The sequence below is a fragment of the Manis pentadactyla genome, chromosome 8, assembly GCF_030020395.1.
Source record: "Manis pentadactyla isolate mManPen7 chromosome 8, mManPen7.hap1, whole genome shotgun sequence".
NCBI classification, from domain to species: Eukaryota; Metazoa; Chordata; class Mammalia; order Pholidota; family Manidae; genus Manis; species Manis pentadactyla.
In genome coordinates, this window is record NC_080026.1 from 4233816 (window position 1) to 4251697 (window position 17882).

Sequence of the window (17882 nt, forward strand, 5' to 3'; positions counted from 1 at the left end):
CAAACTTCATCTCTTGCCCTCTGTTGGCCAGAGTCTAGAGGTGGAGCCACATCTCTTGTGAGGGGCTGGGAGGTGCGGCCTTGACCCTGGTTGGCTGTGCCCCCACTGGTACACGGAGGTCTATCGCTGTGGGAGGAGGGGAGGACAAACACGGGGAGACAACTTCAGGCTCTCCTGCAACGCCCAGGTTTCACATCCTTTGAAGCGGACAAATCAAATGGAGATCGGCAGGTCCTCCCGGCCACTCCCGGTGGCTCCTCTCCACCAGCTCCAGAAGCCCAGGGTCCCACTGGCTTTGCCCCGCTGCCTGGGGGGCAGTGTGTGAGCGCTAGAGGCCGGCCCCCGCCGCCAGAAGCCGGATTCCCCTGGAAGCCCGTCTCGCCAGAGCCCCTCGGAGCGGCCGCGGTGCAGAGGCGCGGCCACAGCCCAGGCCGCTCCCGGGAGGGGCACTGTGGGGGTGCCACCTGATGTGCTCGGCCCTTCGCAGTGCCGGCTGGAGCGCCTGGGAACCCGAGTGAGCCCTGCAGCGTCTGCGGGAAGGGCGGGCCCCACCGAGAACACTGTGGCCCTGCCCGCCGGGCCAGCCCGGGGCTCCAGGCCGGCTGCCTCGAGTCCGGGAGAGGCTGTGTGGCTTTTTGTTTGAAAAAGAAAAGCGTTTCCCACGGTCGCCAGCCTGCCTTTCACCGAGAAACCGCAGAGTTGTAGTGAGCCGCAGAGAGGGGCGAGAGGGTGGCGCTGGCCAGGGCAGGCCTGTGGGAGGGGCCGGCTGGGGGGCGGGGGGACTGCGGCCTGTGCCGGGCATTGGAAAGGCGAGGACAGGCTGAGCACAAAGCAGAGAGGGGGTCATGCCATCCGGCTGGGACCTAGAGCCGTGTGACCGCAGGTACAGCCAGCGGGCAGGGTGGAAGTGGCACTGTGATGAGTTTAGACAGAGAGCAGGCCCCCCACGGCTGACGGGCTGACGGGTGGCATCTGGGAGGAGCCTGTGCCTGCTGGGGGAGGGGAGGAGGGAGTGTCCCCGGGACCCTGACACCACCCAGAGAGAAGCAGCAGAGGCGGATATGGGGGGACCCCCTACACACTGGCTCTAAATGGGAGATTGTTAATTTAGAAGGACAAACTCAAAAAATTACTCTTCAGAAGGGATGGAAACGTTAAGTCAGGATATGAGCAGCTTCTTTAAAAAAGGGCATGTTTCGGGGCAAGTCTAGGCAGCGCTGTGTACAGCAGAGGCCTCTTCTGGGCCTGCCCAGGAGCCAGGCCCCTCCTGAAAGCTGAGGCTGCGGTGGAGACACCCCAGGACTGGGTGGCTGGGCTGGCGAGGACTGAGGGTGGGTGACGGGTGGGTGGGCCGCCCAGGCCCTAGGGGCAGGGAGGGAGACGGGGCTGGCCAGGTGGGGGTGGACAGGGCAGGAAGGTGGAGGACCTGAGAGTCCTCAGAGGGAAAGTGGGAAGAGAGGGATGGTGCCCGGGTGGGCCCAGAGCAAGGCGGGGCCCAGCGGCCTTGAACTGGCCGGGTGCTATTGAACTGAGTTGTGTGATTTGAATTTGAATTTGAGTGGGTGAGATTCAGTTGGTTGTGGTCGGGGCTCTGCCTTTGGATAAACTTTTGTTTAAAAATTCTTATAAACATTTTTAACAGGCCTGTTGTGGACATACAGTATTATATTAATCACAGGTGAAGTGATCTGACGTTCATATACATTACACGATGCTCCGGCACAAAGTGGAGGGGCCCCGTCACCACCCAGAGCTGGCACCCAGCATGACTGCTTACGCCGCAGGCTCTGCCCTTCACAAGCCCCTGCCCCAGCCGCCGTCGGAGGTTGGGCTGGAGACAGAGATGAAGGTAGCGCGGCGGCCCTGCCCTGGCCGGGGCCTTCTCCGCGAGCAGGCGGGCCCTTAGGGCGGCGGGGCTGGAGGGCTGCACCGAGCTCAGAGCGGTCAGGCCAAGGCTGCACGAGCTCGCTGGGAAGGGCTCCCTGTGGCTGCCGAGACCAGGCTCTCCCCGGCCGGGGCACCCTCGTTCACTAGCGGCGGAGCCCTCCCTGCCAGGCTGGCCCACTGGGCAGAAGCCTGCTGGGGGAGGCCTGTCAGCTGATGGGGCGCAGGGCATACATAGGGGCCTGTGATCTGGGCTGGGAGCATGTGCTTCTCTCTGTGCCACCGCCAAGGGGGTGACTTTCCCCCAGGAAGAGGCAGCAGGCCCACACACGGAGTGCTGTGTGAGGACAGGCCCTGCAGCAGGTGGTGGGGGTGAGGGGCCAGGGGGGGAGTGTCCGCAGCCGGCTGCCCCTGGCAGCGGCAGGCCCTGGCCTGGAGCGGCAGGCGGGGGTGGGGTGGATGGGCCCTGAGACCGAGGTGGGCTTGGCCAGCAGGGTGGGAGGGGAGGGCCTGGGGGCTGGTGGGCAGCAGGCTGGGCTGACCGGGGCTCGCAGGCAGGAGGGAGCGAGGGCTGGGCAGGAGCGGGGCCGCCGGGTCCCAGGCTCAGGGAGACTTGAAGGTGGTCCCTGGCTTTAAATAGAGGCTGGACCGGGAAGGCCCTAATCTTTGAGGGAAGGCATTTTCAGAACTGATTTCCCCTCCGTCTCATTGAGGCCCTGGCCTCCGCAAAGTGGGGAACACCACCGTGGGTCCCCAAGGTGGCAGAGATTCAAGCCACACAGTCAGGGAGCAGCCGGGGTGCACGCAGGCCTCTCCACGGGGCTTCGGCCTGGCTCTGCCCCACCCCTGCAGGGCTGTTAGTGAAGAGGGCGCCTCCCTCCCACACTCAGAGGACTGCTTTCTGCGTGCATTTGGGACTGAGCGCTGGTGTTGGGGGGGGGGGCGGCTGGCGGTCTCTCTCCCACGGAGGGAAGCTCTGGGGACTGGAAATGCCACCTGCACCCCGGGGACTGCCGTGGGTTTCTGTGTGCCCTTCCTCCACCCCGTGGCTGGTCTGCAGGCAGCTGAGGGAGGGAGCCTTGGCCCGCCTGCCCCTGCCTCCGACTCTTTCCGCCGCCTAGACAGGCCTCAAGCAGGAGAATCCAGACACAGATGCTGGGAGGAGGGGAGAAAAGGAACCCCCCCAGGCTTTGAAGTCGGAGCCACTGGGTCCCAGGCAGCTTCTCTAGAGTCCTGCCTGTGATCACCAGGGGCTAGCGCAGCCTGCTGGGCCTCCCTGGAGCCCCGGCCGTGACGGCGTCCAGCCACGGCTGGCCCCCCTCGAGCGCTACCGGCCCACCTCCTGAACAAACAGCAGTGAGCGGCCGCTCCTGTGGGCCCTGGGGTCACATCAGGAGCCAGAAATTGAGCGAGGGCCCTCTGTCCCATGGGAGAGAGAACTAGACTTTGTCAGTGTCGGGGGTGGAACCACCTCCCCTGTGGCATTTGTGCCCAGAGTGTTTTAGTGAATCTGATTAGGAGAAAACATGCCCGTGCAGACCTGTCAGCAGACCGCTAACTGGCTGTGCTGAGATGTCAGCCCTAGAGAAGGTGAGGGGGCGGGGCCTGCACTGTCCTTGGTCACAAAAACGTCTGAAGACGTGCTGGGACAACTGCAAAATTTGGATATGCTCTGTATACTGGCTATTTATGTTAAATTTTGGGGACAGATTTGCAGTTTTTGTAGCGGAATGGCATTCTTAGGCGGCACATGCTGAAACAGAAGTATCCTGAGGACTGCAACTTGCTTTCAAATGTTTTGGAGAAACGTGTGCCTGTGTATGTGCGCGCCTGCGTGTGTGTGTGTGTGTGTGAGCGTGTGTGTGCAGGGTAACCAAACACAACGGGACGTCAGTCCAGGTGGACGCAGGTCAGGGCTTCGTGGGTGCCCATGGACCGTTCTTTCAACAGGTCATCTGCACTTTCAAGATAAAAAGTTGAGGGGGAAGAGGTCGCGGAGTCGGCCTGTGGTGCCTGCCTCTCTCGGCCTCCCCTTTCCACGCACCGTAATTAACGGTTGATGAATCACTCGGGGTGATGACCGTCACGCTCTCACCCCCAAGGGGCGCCCCTCGGTGAGCGTGTGAACCCCAGCCCACTGGGCCCCGTGCCTGCGCCGGCTCCGGTGCCGCAGGTGTTCACGTGGAAATCACCCGCTGGCGGCCGGGCCGCGCTGGGCGGGGGCTACGTCACAGACCACAGTGCGCCCCTGGCTCCTTTTCAGGTTTATTTCATCTGCTGACATTCGTTCTTGACCTAGACAAAAACAATTAGATGATTATGACTGACTTTTCCATCAACTCATTTTTTTGTATGAATAACCAAAAGATTTCTTCTCAACACTTTTTTTTTTTAATAAGAAGCTATAAATAAATAAAGCTTTAAACGCTCCTGGGTTCAAGTTAAACACTTCCAGTTCCCAAAAAGTTCACAGACTCACTGCTCGGACTGTTCTGCCGCCCCCGGTCCCTCCCCGGGAGGGGACGCTGCGGGCCTGCGGCGTCGAGGAGGCCGCAGGAGGCAGGGACCGCTGCACCTCGGGGCAGGTGGCCTGAGCGCAGGGGGACGCACTGGGGCTCCGGCGCCCTGCCAGACGGTGCTGCCTCGGGGCCCCTGGGCCCAGGGACCGGCGCGCGTCGGGCCTGCTTTCCAGATGCGAGGGAGAAACCGAGGAGCCCCGTGTGCCCGTGTGAACTGGGACAACGGGCCGTAAGGGACAACACTCCATATGTACAGCCCAGGTCCCACGCTCAGGGCTGCCCACACAGGAAGCCATCTCGAGCTGTCTTCAGCCAGGCCACAGGATGGGTGCCCAGGGGCTCGGGCAGAACAGGCTGAGCTTTCCTCTCGGGGCCTGGACTCGGCCAGCCCCCACCTCCTCCCTGGAGCACACCCACCCCAGCGATGAGCCTCAGAGTCCCCACGCTGACCTTCCCACCCCTCAGAGCCGCTCACCTGGCACGCACCTCAGCATGCCGCAAGCACCCTGTGGGTGGTCATGCACCGGGCTGGTACAGTGCCCACCCTGGCTTGCTGGTCCCCCTGCCCAGGACTGCAAGACGAAGCGGCTGGTCGAAGAAGCCGGAGGGCCCTTGTGCCAGATGGCCAACGACTGCAGCTGGTGCCTCCCGGGCGGCCACCTCATCCCACCCCTTAGCCTGCCCTGTGCTGTGGAAGCTCCCTTGCTTCCTCCCAGCCTCCCCGACTCCACGGGGGCACAGCCGGGAAGGCCGAGTGGAGCCTGGGGCAGGGAAGGGAGGGCCCTGGTAGGATCGCCCTCACTGCGCCCTGTGAGTCAGGCCCGCAGCCCCCAGCATGCGTGCTTCCTCCTGGGGAGGCGGGGTGCCCATCCACCTTGGCTGTGGGGCTCCCACTCAGCTCCCCAGAAAGGTCTTCAGCCTCACCGGGGAAGGCCTGCCTGGAGGGCCTCTAGCCCAGGAGGGTAGGGCATGGGGTACCGGATAGGGAACAAGGCTTCTCCAATCTGCCGAGAACAGGGCCTGACCATCTGGGGGTGGGGGTGGGGTGCAGGGGAATGCAGGGGTCCCAGGGAGGGGAGGGCTGTGTATCTGGGTACCATACAGCCACCCAGGGCAGTTTCTCCCCAAATGTAGTTGAGAACTTGAAGGCCCGAGTCCCCTTCCAGGCCATCCAGAGCCACCGTGGCCCCAAGTCACGGCTCACGGGCAGCAGCTGGGTCTGCTGTGTCCCAGCCAACGGAAGGGGCTGTACCTCTATGTACGGGGTCATGGGAACAGTGGGGTGTGTGCCCTGAATAACGACCGAGCGAGGAGCCTGGGGCCGTGGACAGCCTGCTAACACATCTCAGAGGGTCAGAAAGGAGAACAGGTGGGGGCTCCGGGTTCCCAGCCCCCCACCCGCCTGAGCTGGTCTGGCGGGGCGGTCCTCCCCAAGGCCGGGTGGCAGTACTCCTGGCCAGTCTCCCCACTCTCGGGACGCAGTCTGCCTGTGGACGGGGGCAGTGCGTGAGGGCCCGTCTCCCCCAGCCCTCTGCAGTCTGATGGGGCAGAGGGTGCTGAGCTCCCAGGAGATGGGCCTCGATTTCCTGACCCAAAGCGTGAAGTCAGACTGTGGGTGCTGACCTTGAGCCAGAGAGCAGGGTGGGATTCCCTGGGCCTGGAAGGGTGGGCCCTGACCTTGGGATGGGCAACCCGGGGGTTCCATTCCTGACGACACCTCAAAGGGCTGCCTGTGTTCCCAGGGAAGGTGCTTGGAGCTGGTCTTGGAACCCTGCTGGCCCGGGCAGGGGTGGGGCTGGGAGAAGGGGGTGTGCACAGTGGGCATGGGGGATCCTGGCCTGGCAGGCCCACTCCGCCGATGCCACTTTTTCTTGTCAAACCTTCGGCTGCTGTGCCAGTGAGGAGGGGGCTGCGTGCAGGCCTGGTGGGGCGTTCTTCAAGTACCTCTCCTCTGGCCGGGGGGCCGCGTGGGTTGGCGTCTCAGAGCCCTGGGCTGGCAGGGGCAAGCACCAAGCCCACCAGCCACCACGGCCCCACGCCCTCTCTGTTCAGGCACAGCCCCTTGTGGGCCGTGCATTTGGGGCGCCGTCCCTCCGTCGGTCCGTCCCATCTCCCCGGCCCCCCACTACCACTTCTCGATGATGTGGCTCATGTAGTCCTCGGTGGGCACGCGGCCCGGCTCGTCGGCGTCGTCCCGCGGCGGCGCCTCCTTGGCGCGGTGCAGCAGGCGCTCCTCCCGGCCCCGGAGGCGCTGCTCCCTGCGCTCCAGCTGCCGCCTGTACTGGTAGCGCTGCTGGAAGAGGTCCTTGGCGTAGTCGTACAGCTGCATGTCCAGGTCGTTGAGCTCCTCGATGCGCCGGATGGTGTCCGCCTCCACCTCCACGCCGCCCGCCCGCGTGCTGTTGTACTGCATGAAGGGCCGGATGAACTTGAGGTTGAACGTCCGCTCGAACAGGTACTGCGTCTTGCGCTGGAACTCGGTCAGGCCGAAGAAGGCCATGCCCCGCAGGTTCTTCTTGGCGCTCTCCAGCAGCAGCTGGGCCCGCTTGCCCTCGGGGATGAACGACAGGTTGTAGCAGCCCACCAGGCTCAGGTCGGCCAGCATGCGCACCTGGCGGTTGCTGGCCAGGTTGTAGGGGCAGTCCATGAACTCCTGCAGCGTGCAGCCCGACCAGTCCGTGCCCTCGTAGCAGGGCGGCAGCTCCTCCGGCGTGGGCGTGCGCCCGTCGCACATGTGCAGCGATGTCTTCCATGTGGCCCCCCGCTGCACGTGCCGCCACTCGCTCAGGTAGCGGGACACGGGGTCCCGCAGCAGGGTGATGTAGTAGAACTTCCTGCAATGAGATGGGCGAGGGTAAGGCGGGGGTGCAAGGTGGGGCTGTTGCGGGTGGGGGGAGGAGGCTGGAGCCCATGCGCTGGGACCCCAGACAAGTGACTTCCCCTTGACACCAACCATTGTGTTTAGTTCGCCAAACGGCCTCTTCTGAATAAATTCGGGACCTTGGATGTGGTGTGACCTGCAGAGGGCACGTGGCCACACGTGGCCACCGTCCCGGGAGCCCAGTGTGACCGTCACAGGGTCTGCAGTGCCCAGCCTCTGCACCCTCCTGAGCCCTGTGCGGGATGTGAAGTCGGGCGGCCGAGAGCCCATGCCACCGCGTGGTCACAGAGCTGCGCACAGTGGCAGGCTTGGCGCTGCCCAAGGGGCCACACAGCAGAAGTCACTTCAAGCCCATGGGAGGGCCTGGGTCAGGGCCCTGGCCGAGTCCAGGGGGGAGGGGCACACCAGACCACCAACTCAGGACCCCCAGGGGAGCCGTACCTTAGAACTCGCAATGTCCCCCCAGGTGCGACCTTCCCCCTGCTGTACGCAAGGGGCACCTGCGCCGTGGGAGAAGTGCCTTCAGGAAAGCTCCCCCAGTGCCAGGCTGCCAGGACGGCTGACGTCCCTGCCCGCTGTGCTGTGATTGTCCCGACAGGACACCCAGGGCTGTGGGGCGGCCTGCAGAAGTTCCTGGGACAGGCCTGGGGTGTGTGTGTGGGCGTCCCCCCACCCCTGCTGCAGGCGCTTGGCGGTTACTCTTGGAGGCCCCCGCCTCCAGGGCCGGCGGCACCGTGCACAGGGGGGTGAGAATAGGGGCATGGGCAGGCTGCCTAGGAAGTCCTGTCCTCTAGAGTGGGACCCACACCCCCCTCTCGGGGAGCAGCTCCAGCACCCAGCACCCCCCCCTGCCCTGCACTCCCACAGAGGGCAGCACCAAGTGCAGCCACGCCGCCCCTCCTCCTCCAGGCCTGACAAGAGCACCCAGTTCATCTGCCACCCCTCACTGCTCTCTGGGGGCCCTCCAGGGGCCAAGCACCCGTGGGGTCCAATGGCAGTGCCGATCTGACTTCACATCTAGGGGCAGGGGGGCAAAGGGGGTGGATTCCCCTGTACGCCACCCAGCCTAAGGTGGGCACATCCAGAAAACTGCACGGTGGCAGTTCTGAAGCACTTTCTTTCAGGGGGCTTGGGGTCCCCTGGGTCCCCCACCCTGGTCCGGACAGAATGACTGGTCCTGCTATGCAAAGGACGCTGAGGAATCCAGCCGCCTGACATCCCTGTGGCCCTGTGGGCTAAGCTGTGCCAGGCAGACCCAGGCCCTACCCCTAGGGGCTCTGGCGGACAGCGGGGAGAGGGCCTGGGCAGATGTGGGCACCCCAGGGACTACAGACTAAGGGCTGGCGGAGGGGGCAGAGTAGAGTAGGGTGGGCATGCCGACCCCTGGCCCTTCCCCAGAGCCTGAGTTCTTAGCTGCCCTCTCCACTCAGGCCGCGGTCGCGCTGGAGGCGTCCTCCCCCTGCGCCCCACCCTGGCCCAGGCGCCGACCATGGGCTCCTGGTTCCGGCCCCTCCTGTGCAGGTAGGCTGGCAGCCCGATCCGCCTGTGAAGCTCCTGAGCGCACTGCCGAGGGGGCACCGTGACCAGCGGCCGCCTCGGCCTCCCTGGCTCCCACACAGCCCAGGGCGGTGGCCCAGCTTGCATCCTCCTCTACCAGGTGGCGCTGGCTGAGGTCTCAGGGTCCCTGAAGCCTGGGCCTGTCAGAGCAGTCACTCCACGTGACTGTGGGCTCACTTGCTGTCCTCGGTGGGGGGCATGGGCAGGCAGGGGGCTGGTGCTGGGAAGGGTCAGAGTCCTCGGCAGAGGGTCCCTCAGGGTGGTCACCTCCTGCGGCACCTTCTGCCCCCGGGGAGGAACCAGGCTCCTCTGCCGACCCAGGCTGGATGGCCTATGGCCTGAGGAGGCCTTCGATGTGGCCGGGCAAGGGAGGTCAGCTCATCCAAGGGCTAACTTTCCAGCGGCCAAGGGTCAGACGTCTACAAATCCTGACCATGCAGGTGCTTCTGAAGAGGCCAAGACAGGAAGACGGAGCAACGGGCACAGGGACACCCAGAGGCACACGCATAAGCCAGTGCAGCTGGGCTGTGGGCACACGTGTGTGCCAGCTGGGCTCTGCATGTGCCCCCAGGCCCCGCAGGGACCTCCTCCCATCCCATGGGCCCTGACCTCTCGCCTGGGAACGGGCCAGTGGGGTGCACGAAGCCACGACGGGATTCCACGGGAGCAGCAGACAGGCTGTCGACGGCTGCTTTAGGGGGTCAATGGCGGGGCGGCTGTCAGGGAGAGTCTTCCCGGAGGCGGAAGGCACCGCACACTCACCCGGGGCCCCCGAGCCTCCTGACGCACATCCCAGGGAGGCCCTGGCTGTGCACTGGCAGGTGGGGGCGAGGCTGGCCACCCCAGGGGCACACGTTCGGCAGTGGCATTCTTCCAGCGCTGCACTGCTCAGTGAGTCCCAACAACGTGGGGAGATTTGATGAATGAGATGATGCAGAGAAAAGGCAAACAGAGAAAACTCAACAGTACGATGACGCTGTTTATCAAGTTGCAAAATTTAACCAAAGGAAGTACTTAGTGGTGCACACAAGTGTTGAAACTATTTAAGCAAAGGGTGATAAAGTGATGCACACGGGCGTTTGTACGAGTCAGCCAGTGTGTTTTGGGGTGGGGGTGCAGGGCGGCACTAGCCTGCGGTGGCTCCCGTGTGAGACAGGCAGCCCCAACGCGTGTTTTTAAGGCTGTGTTTTCTACGCACATCCCCCAAGGTCCTTCACGTGTCCCAAACAGTCTGTGACAGGGAACACAGTTTTAAAAAGTTTTACAAACTAAACCAGGACTCCCCAGGGTGTCCTGAAAAGCCCAGCTGGCCCGGCCTCCTCGCCAAACCGGCAGCCAGTTCTCCAAAGCCGCTGGTCCCTTCCAGCTTTGCTTCCAAGGCTCCCCCCACCTCTGCCTGCAAGGCCTCCCCGCCACCTCTGGTGCCCAACAACTCCAGGGGTCTCGGCCCTTCCTCCACCCCTCGTCCTCTCCCCTTCCTCCGTGCTAGCGCCTCCATGGGAGGGGTGGCGGACCCCTGCGGGCACCACCTCTGGGAATGGTGAGGGTGGCTGGCTTTCCGGGACAGTCGGGGCTGCCCCGTGGCTTGTGAACTGACCGCACATTAATGAGTCGGCCGCTCTGAGGCCCCATGGAAGGGAAGCACAGCTCCCGAGGCTGCAGCATCTGGCTGGGATGGCTTCCCATCCAGGACGGCCTTGGGGGTGCAAACAGGCCTCCCCTTCACTGCTGCCCATCCCAGCACAAGGGGCTGGGGGTCCTCTTTAGTAACTGGCTGCTCTTTCAGGGTGGCAAGCTCCCAGCATGTTCGGCTAGCATAGCCCTGAACCATGTCCTGACCTAAGCGGGTGCCCATGGCACCCTGCCCTCCAGTGCAGGTCTCTGAGGAGCACCGCTGTCTGCTCTGCCCAGGCCCCAGAAACTACCCAGGCCAGACTGTCCTGCCTGTGGACAGGCAGCAGGCTGACAGCACTGTCACCCTGCGCAGGGCACACGCTGGGACCGAGGGATGACAGAAGGCCCTGCCCACATCCCTTCCTCTGAACCTTCAGCACCGCCGGCTGCTGGTGACCGTCCATCCAGTCAGTGGCCTGGACAGCCCGCTGGCAGGGACAGGACGTGGCATGAGGCCCTGCCCGAGGCTGTGCCTCCGCCGTGGTGCGCACGTCCGTCTGTGCACCTGCCACCTGCCACCCCCAGGTCTCCATTCCTCCTCCCACCTGAGTGGACCCGCGCTCTGGGGAGGCAGGCCCATGTGCTCTGTGCGCACGGTGGCCGACACGGCAAGAAAGCCCATCACCCGGGGCCGCAGAGACAAGGAGACTGCCACCCGGTCCTCCACTTCCCTGCAGTGACCGGGTCCTGACCCAATCGGGGGCGACTACCCAGGCCGTGGTGTTGGTTAGCGTCCACGGCGGCTGTGCAGCCCGTCTGGGGCTGGGCCAAGGGGTGCAGGGAGGGCGCCAGGCGCAGTTCCTCTGCCTCCATGGAACTTGGGGCTGGGGAGCCATGATCCGGGCTCCCCAGTGGGAATGACTGCAGTTAGGTGGGAGACACAGGGCAAGGGAGGGAGAAGGAAGCCAGCGGCCCCACACAGGCCCTCGGAAGGCCCCAAGCTCTCCCTCAATGCTCGGCAGGGGCCCTGAGGGCTGGCACTGCCCCACTGGCCGAGGCTGACGCTCAGAGGTGGGGTGGGCAACAAGGACAGCAGGAGGTGACCGGCGCCGGGAGGGCTGAGGGCCCTCTGGGGCTCCACTCCCAGAGGGGCCGGGGGCGGGGGCAGCTTCTCAGAGAGGGTGGGACTGTGGGGGCCCGAGGCACAGGCAGGGCCAGACTGAGAAGGGTCTTGTTCATTCTGTAGAAAACAGGCCAGGGTGGGTAATGGCAGAGTCAAAATTCCCATGGATTTCGAAGATAAAACACGGGACTTCAAAGGCATTTCACGCTATGAGCTAATCCTAGTGTGCACGAAGGCGACCACTCTTGAGAGCTCCGGCACGTGTGTGCTCCCGTACTCGATCACACTCGGTCTACTGCTTTCTGTGACCTAGGCGTTCTGACATTCTCTGTGCACTGGGGTAGCACGTCCCACAGTCACGTAAGGGCCTAGGGGCAGGGAGTATCTCGGGTCCAGACACTGCCGTCGGAGCGGCCAGCTCTACGATTCCAAGCCTGAGCCCTTACGGGACAACTCCAGCACTGGCCTGGAGCCCCTCTGCGTGGACAGCACACAGCCCCGGGGCAGAGGGAGAGCTGTGGGCTCCTTCCCGGGAGGACGGCGGGGTGCACGTGGGCAGCTGCCGGGGGTGGGGGCCGGAGGCCCCGCTCTGCCCAGGGCTGGCATCAAGGACACACCCCTCCTGCTGTGTCCGCAGGAGCCCCTCCTCCTCCCGCTGCTTTCCTGTGGCGTCAGGCAAACCAGAGCCCACAGTTCTGACTAGCAGCCAACCCGCATCCAGCTCACCAGTGTTGGGGACACTGGGCTCGCAGAGGTGGGGTGACCAAGCCAAGGTGAGGCCTCGCACCCGCACCGCTCGGCAGACACTGCTGGCTGCACACGGGCTCCTCGCTCCCCCCGAGGGCCACGCCAGCGGCCATCTCCCTTCCCTGCCCTGCGAGTGTGGGTTTGACCCAAGCGCATGCCTGAATCCACCCCCTCCCAGCCCTCCTGGGGGCCCAGGACTCAGACCAGAACCAGGACTTCAAGCCTGGCCAGGCCGGTGGGAAGCCCAGAGCCGGGGTGGCTGCCGGAATCCCGCGGCTTGGTGAGGGGCTCGATCGGCAGTCCCACTTCCAGGGAGGTGTCTGCCCTGACCAGAAGGCTGCGACGGTGAGGCCTCTGTGGACGTGAGGGCTAGCCCTCACAGGAGGCAGGGAACCCGGGGGATGTGCTGGGTGCCAATGGCAGGCGCTCCCTAGACCGTGGACGCGGAGGGGTGCCCGTGCCGGCCGGGGTCACCGCCCAGGGTGAGCATGTGCCGTTAAATGGCCGTCTCAGGATGGAGAGATTATGCATTTTTTCTGATACCTTTTTCAAACTTAGAGAAAAACTTAAAGTTCAGCAACACCCATGTCCAAATGGGTTATTTTAACACTTCCTTAACACGTTTCTGTATTATCTGCAATGACCATACATGATGTAAACTTAAACAACTGAAATTATGACATAAGGGTTATAAAAACATCCCTGTTGCCTAGAATGGGGTGTTGGGTTGCAAAGAGGCCATCAGATGAGGCCAGCTTTGCAAGCTTTGCATTCATTTGTCCTCCATGACAAAATGCCAGCTGGCCGGTGGCTGCAGGGGGTGCACTGCCCCCTCACCTCCTTCCTGGGCTGCGGGCTTGAGGGCAGGGGTTTTGTGAACAAGGGTGTAACTCACAAGTCTCACACTCAGAGCCTGAGGTAAAGGCGGTTTTTTCTAGCAGTGCCCACCGAGTTGAGGCTTCCTAATTGTGGCTGAGGACACTATTTAGAGTCAGAATCACAAAGTCTTTCTGTAGAAAAGAAATACTGTTGTATCACTTCTAGATGCACAGTCACTGGGGGAAAACTGCTGCGGGTCACAAGCAGAGCTCATGGGGAACTGGCTTCAAGGCAGGAATAGGAACTTGCTGCTGCCGGCTCCCCCGGACGGGCCTGGGGGTCCCAGGGATGTGGGGAGTCTGTGAGGGGCACCTGTACCCTTCCCACTCCAGCTGCGTGCTGCGGCCTCCTCGGGTTGAGTCCCTTCGTGAGGACAAAGGTCACCCAGGAAGTTCAGAGGGAGGGTGCACCGTGAGCCTCGCCCAGGTGAGGGGCGCTGACCTGACCTTTGCACGCGGGCCAGGTGGGGCTGACTTGCGGAAGCCCCGCAGCCTTGCTCTAGTTCTGTCCGTCCCAGGGCCTGAGGGGCATCACAGGGCGCGGGAGTGAGGCCGGGTGCCTGCTACGGGAAGAGAACGGCCTGCAGGTGGGGGGTACCAGCGCTGGGAGCCCGGGGCATGAACCGTGGCTGGGGCGGTCAGCGCCCTGAGCCGAGCCGGGTCAGGACTGCCTGCTGCCCGCGCCAGGCCAGGTGCCGGTGGCCCAGGAGCCTGGTCCTGCTGCTTCGGTTGGCCTGCTGGCCGTGGAAAGTCCTGCACGTTCATGGACCAGCTCTGGGTTCACACGGCAAACCGCACAGCACAGAACGCAGACGGGGGTTCAGGGCCTTGGAGTGGATGCAAGTCTTTTTTTTGGCTCCGACCCCTGAGGCAAGGTGGACGCTGCTGGGTGCCCTGCATGAGCCCGGCCGCCGCCTCCTGCTTCCTGGGACGGGAAGGAGCCGGCGGGGGCAGCTCCCCAGGCAGAGGCCCCTCTCTAAACCCGGTTCTCGTGGGCCTCCTTCGGAAGAAGGCTTGGCTGGGTGCGTGGGGCGGCCGGAGGGAGAGGAAGCCGAGCGGGAAGGAGCAGCGGGCGGGCGTGAGACAGACCAGCTCCTGCGCAGTGAGCAGGGGACATTCCCCACTCACCCTGCTGCCGCTCTCCCCCTGCACCAGGCCCAGAGCTGCAGGGGTGCCCCGCCCCTCCCACCGGCATGGCCCTCCCGCCTGGCACCTGCAGGAAAAACCCAGGTCACGCTGCTGAGCTGGCAGTGGCAGGCTAGGGAGTCCCGCTCCAAGTGCCAAGCTGAAATGCTTGTGTAAGGCCCTCCCTGCCCGGGTAATGTGTCCACAGGGCAGCCATGATGAGCTGACTCTGCTGCCCAAATGCCTGGGGCCGGAGAGCAGCCCCTCCACATCAGCGGCCAGGCACTGTGCGTGCGCAGGCGTCAGTGCCCACCTCTCCTCCCGCAGCCCTCGGCCTCTCGGGCCTCCCAGGGCGGGCAGAGCCGGCAGCCGGCACAGGCCTTGGTGGGACACCAGAGTGGAAGCTCTGGGTGGCGGCCCCAGCTGCACAGGTGGGAGGCCAACAGCCAGAGAGGTGAATGGCATCACCGGCCTGGCCTGTGTGCTGGGCTCCTTTTCAAAGGCAGGAGAATAAACTGCCACCTAATTTTGGCCTCTAAACCGAATCCATCTATTCAGGACCAATGTACTAAGGGGCTGGTAACGATCAGAGGGGGTGAGGTCAGCCGGGCTGGGGTGTCAGCAGCTCAGCAGTACGTGAACTGCTTAATTAAAGCGCCCAGGTGCTTCACCCAGGCCGTCCTGGACACTCACAGGGACCCTGTAGGAGAGAAAGACCCCCGTTTTGAGGATGAGGAAACCGAGGCCCAGGGAGGTCAAAGAGCAAACCTGGCCACGAAGCTAGGCTTGGAGCTGGCCCACCTGGGCCCAGGTTAACTGCCCGATGAGAACTGCAGCTGCTGAGCCGCCGCCCCGCCAGGCTGGCCTGGCCACCTGCTGACCACTTGACACACGGCAGCCAGAACAGCGGTATTTTTAAACTAAACTATGAACATAATTTACACCATTTCCTTTAAAGTGCAGTGAGTGAGTTAGAGGTCAGGGGGCTCTAAATAAAGGAACTGCACGTCCAGAGCAAGGACATGCCCACGTGAGATGAAATGCTACCCAACAGGCACAGCTCTTTGCCTGAGGGGCGTCCGCACTGCAGTTGGGGGGCACCGGGGATGCCGACGGGCTCCGGGACGCTCTCCCCAGCCCTCCAGCTCCGGCCTCCTGCCTCTTGGCAGATGGTGGACAACACTGTGCAGACACAGAGCTGGGGGTCCTGATGCGCTCCTGCCTCCTGCCGGGAAGCCAGATGGGCGGGGACCCCACCGCAGGCTGTGAGGCGGGGCCTGCCTGACTCACAGGACTTGTGTCCCTGCAAAGGCAGGGACCAGCAGGGGAGCAAGGAGAGCTGCCGGGAGCCTCCCCTCAGACCCCAGCAGCCCAGCCCCTAGCCCCGCCTCACCCCTGCTACACAGCCTAGCCCCCACGTGGAGGGGGTCAGAGCCCACCCGAGGCCGCAGGGTGCCCAGGGTGCTGGCCTCTGCCCATGTGCTTCCACAGCCCCTGGCATTCAAAGTCCCGAGAACGGGCAGGGCTTGCAGGGGTTTTGGTGGTAAGGTCCCAGCACACGGTGCACCCTCTGCCCCCAGGCTGGCCTGTACCCAGTGGCCAGGTGCTGGGCCCTCGCTGTTGGGAGGGGGCTGTCAGAACAAGGGACTGCGTAAGCAGAGCTCTTGCACAGGGGTGCCAGCAGGTCCAGTGAAGGGGGCAGGCCTCGGAGATGGGGGGCTGTCTGGCCGGGGACTACGGGACCTGGAGATGGGGCCTTCTAGCAAGCCCGACAGTGGAAGGACCCTCCCGGGCACCTTCTCGCGTACCATCTGCTAGGCTAAATCCTGCCCCCTACCATGTGGGCATCCCTGGCTGCCAGTCACTGCCTGGTGCTGGCTTGGGCCTGGGCTTTTTCTACAGGGGGTGGTACCGTGGGCTGAGAGCTCCGACCCCTTCCCTGGGCCAGCACGGAAACACAGCAGCCACGTGCCCTCAAACAGCTGTGAGGCAAGGAGGCCGAGCGGGTGAGACCACCACGGGGCAAGGCTGTGGGAGCCTGGCACCCTGTCCATTCCATCTGCGGCGTCCTCAGAGGGGACAGGTCCAGGGGCAGATCTGCCAGCTCTCCCCTGCCCATGTGGCCCCTCTGAGCCTCAGTAACAGCCTCCTGGGCCTCCCAGACTCCTGCAAGGATTTGGTGAGAGGTGGTCTGCAAAGGAGCAGCCCAGCCTAGAGGTGCAGAATTCACAGGCCCGGCAGGGCAGGTACGGAGGGTGTGAGGGTGGCCTCCCCTCAGCTCTGCTCCTGCCTCGGCTCCCTGGTGCCCTCCCTCTGACTTCCCCCTCCCTCCCTCACAGGAGTGCCTGCTATATGGCAAGGGCGACGGCCCTGCCCTCCTGCGGCAGCTGGAGGGGCTGGAAACACGGCTGTGAAATACCCAGGTAAGCAAGTGTCAGCAGGAAAAGGGCCGTGTGCCCGACTGCGACCCAGGGCCAGGCAGGACCTGGGAACGTGACCTCTGGGCTGAGCTCTGGAGGAGCAGGCCTGGCGGAGGCCAGGGGGCCGGGGCGCTGCTTTTCTAACAAACCCCCAGAGGGAGAGGGGGATGCCAGGCAGGCAGGGAGGTGGTCCAGGGGACCTGACTACAGCTTGTTTAAGTGCACGGTTGTGAGGAGAGGAATGGACTTTGTGGTTTCAACAAGGAAAGAACATTGTTATTAAACAGTGGGAAAAATGACATTTCCATTCTTCTTCCAAAATTCCAAGTCGTTGAAAAAATATGAAGAAAAACAGTTCATATTAGTTCAGCCTCAGGAAAGGCCTGAACGGTCGCTCTCCTCCTCCCCGACGGAGTCCACAGCGGCACACACGGGCAGGTAAAACCCCCTCGCTCCCGATCTACAAGGTCAGCAAAGTTCTCAGGAAACGAGTGAGCTACCGCCGCCACCCGCCACCCCCCACCCCGCTCGGGCCCGCAGCCTCCGAGGCTGTGCCTGGGTGCCCCTGGGTGCCTGAGGACGGCGAGGGGGGTCCACGGGGCAGTGCCGTCCGGATGGGAGCGCACACCTGCCCTGCCTGGGCCTCCTGCCAGGCCCCAGCACAGGTCTGCCGTCCTGGCTCCAGGCCTGTCACTCTGCATTCGGGACCAGGGCCGACCCAGCTGCACCAGCATCCAGCAGACATCCAGGTCCCGGGGCTCAGGCACTGCGCCTGCGCTGCTCAGCTGTGTGCCAGGTGCCACCGCACGTGCCAGGGCGCATGAGGCTCCCGGGAGGCCTTGTACCAGGAGCTGCTGTCCTGACAGCACTGGCACTGAGGTGTGTGTGCGTGGGGGGGTGCTGGGCACCGAGGGCTGGAATGCTAGGCCTACAGCGGCTCCTCCTGGCAGGTGAACAGGAGGCTGCGGCTGCCGGGGGCTCTGGAAGCCCCACGCACGGTGGGGACATACTGGCAACCCCTCCCAGCGAGGCCGGCCTGGGGCTGCTCTCCACCAACCCACGCGTGGGACTCTACAGAGATGTGCTCTGCAAAGAGGAATGTGGGTAGAGGGACTGGCTGTTGCCTTTCTGGGC

At 63.9% G+C, this 17882-nt stretch overlaps 1 protein-coding gene across 1 annotated transcript in view; it reads right to left on the reverse strand.

The window, feature by feature from the left end:
- Nucleotides 1-4137: 4137 nt before the first annotated feature.
- Nucleotides 4138-17882, reverse strand: part of HS6ST1 (heparan sulfate 6-O-sulfotransferase 1) — a 32910-nt gene continuing 19165 nt past the window's right edge. The window contains exon 2 of the mRNA XM_036884111.2: nucleotides 4138-7237. Coding sequence (XP_036740006.1) covers nucleotides 6529-7237 — 709 coding nt within the window. The 3' untranslated portion in view covers nucleotides 4138-6528. The remainder of the gene's footprint in view (nucleotides 7238-17882) is intronic.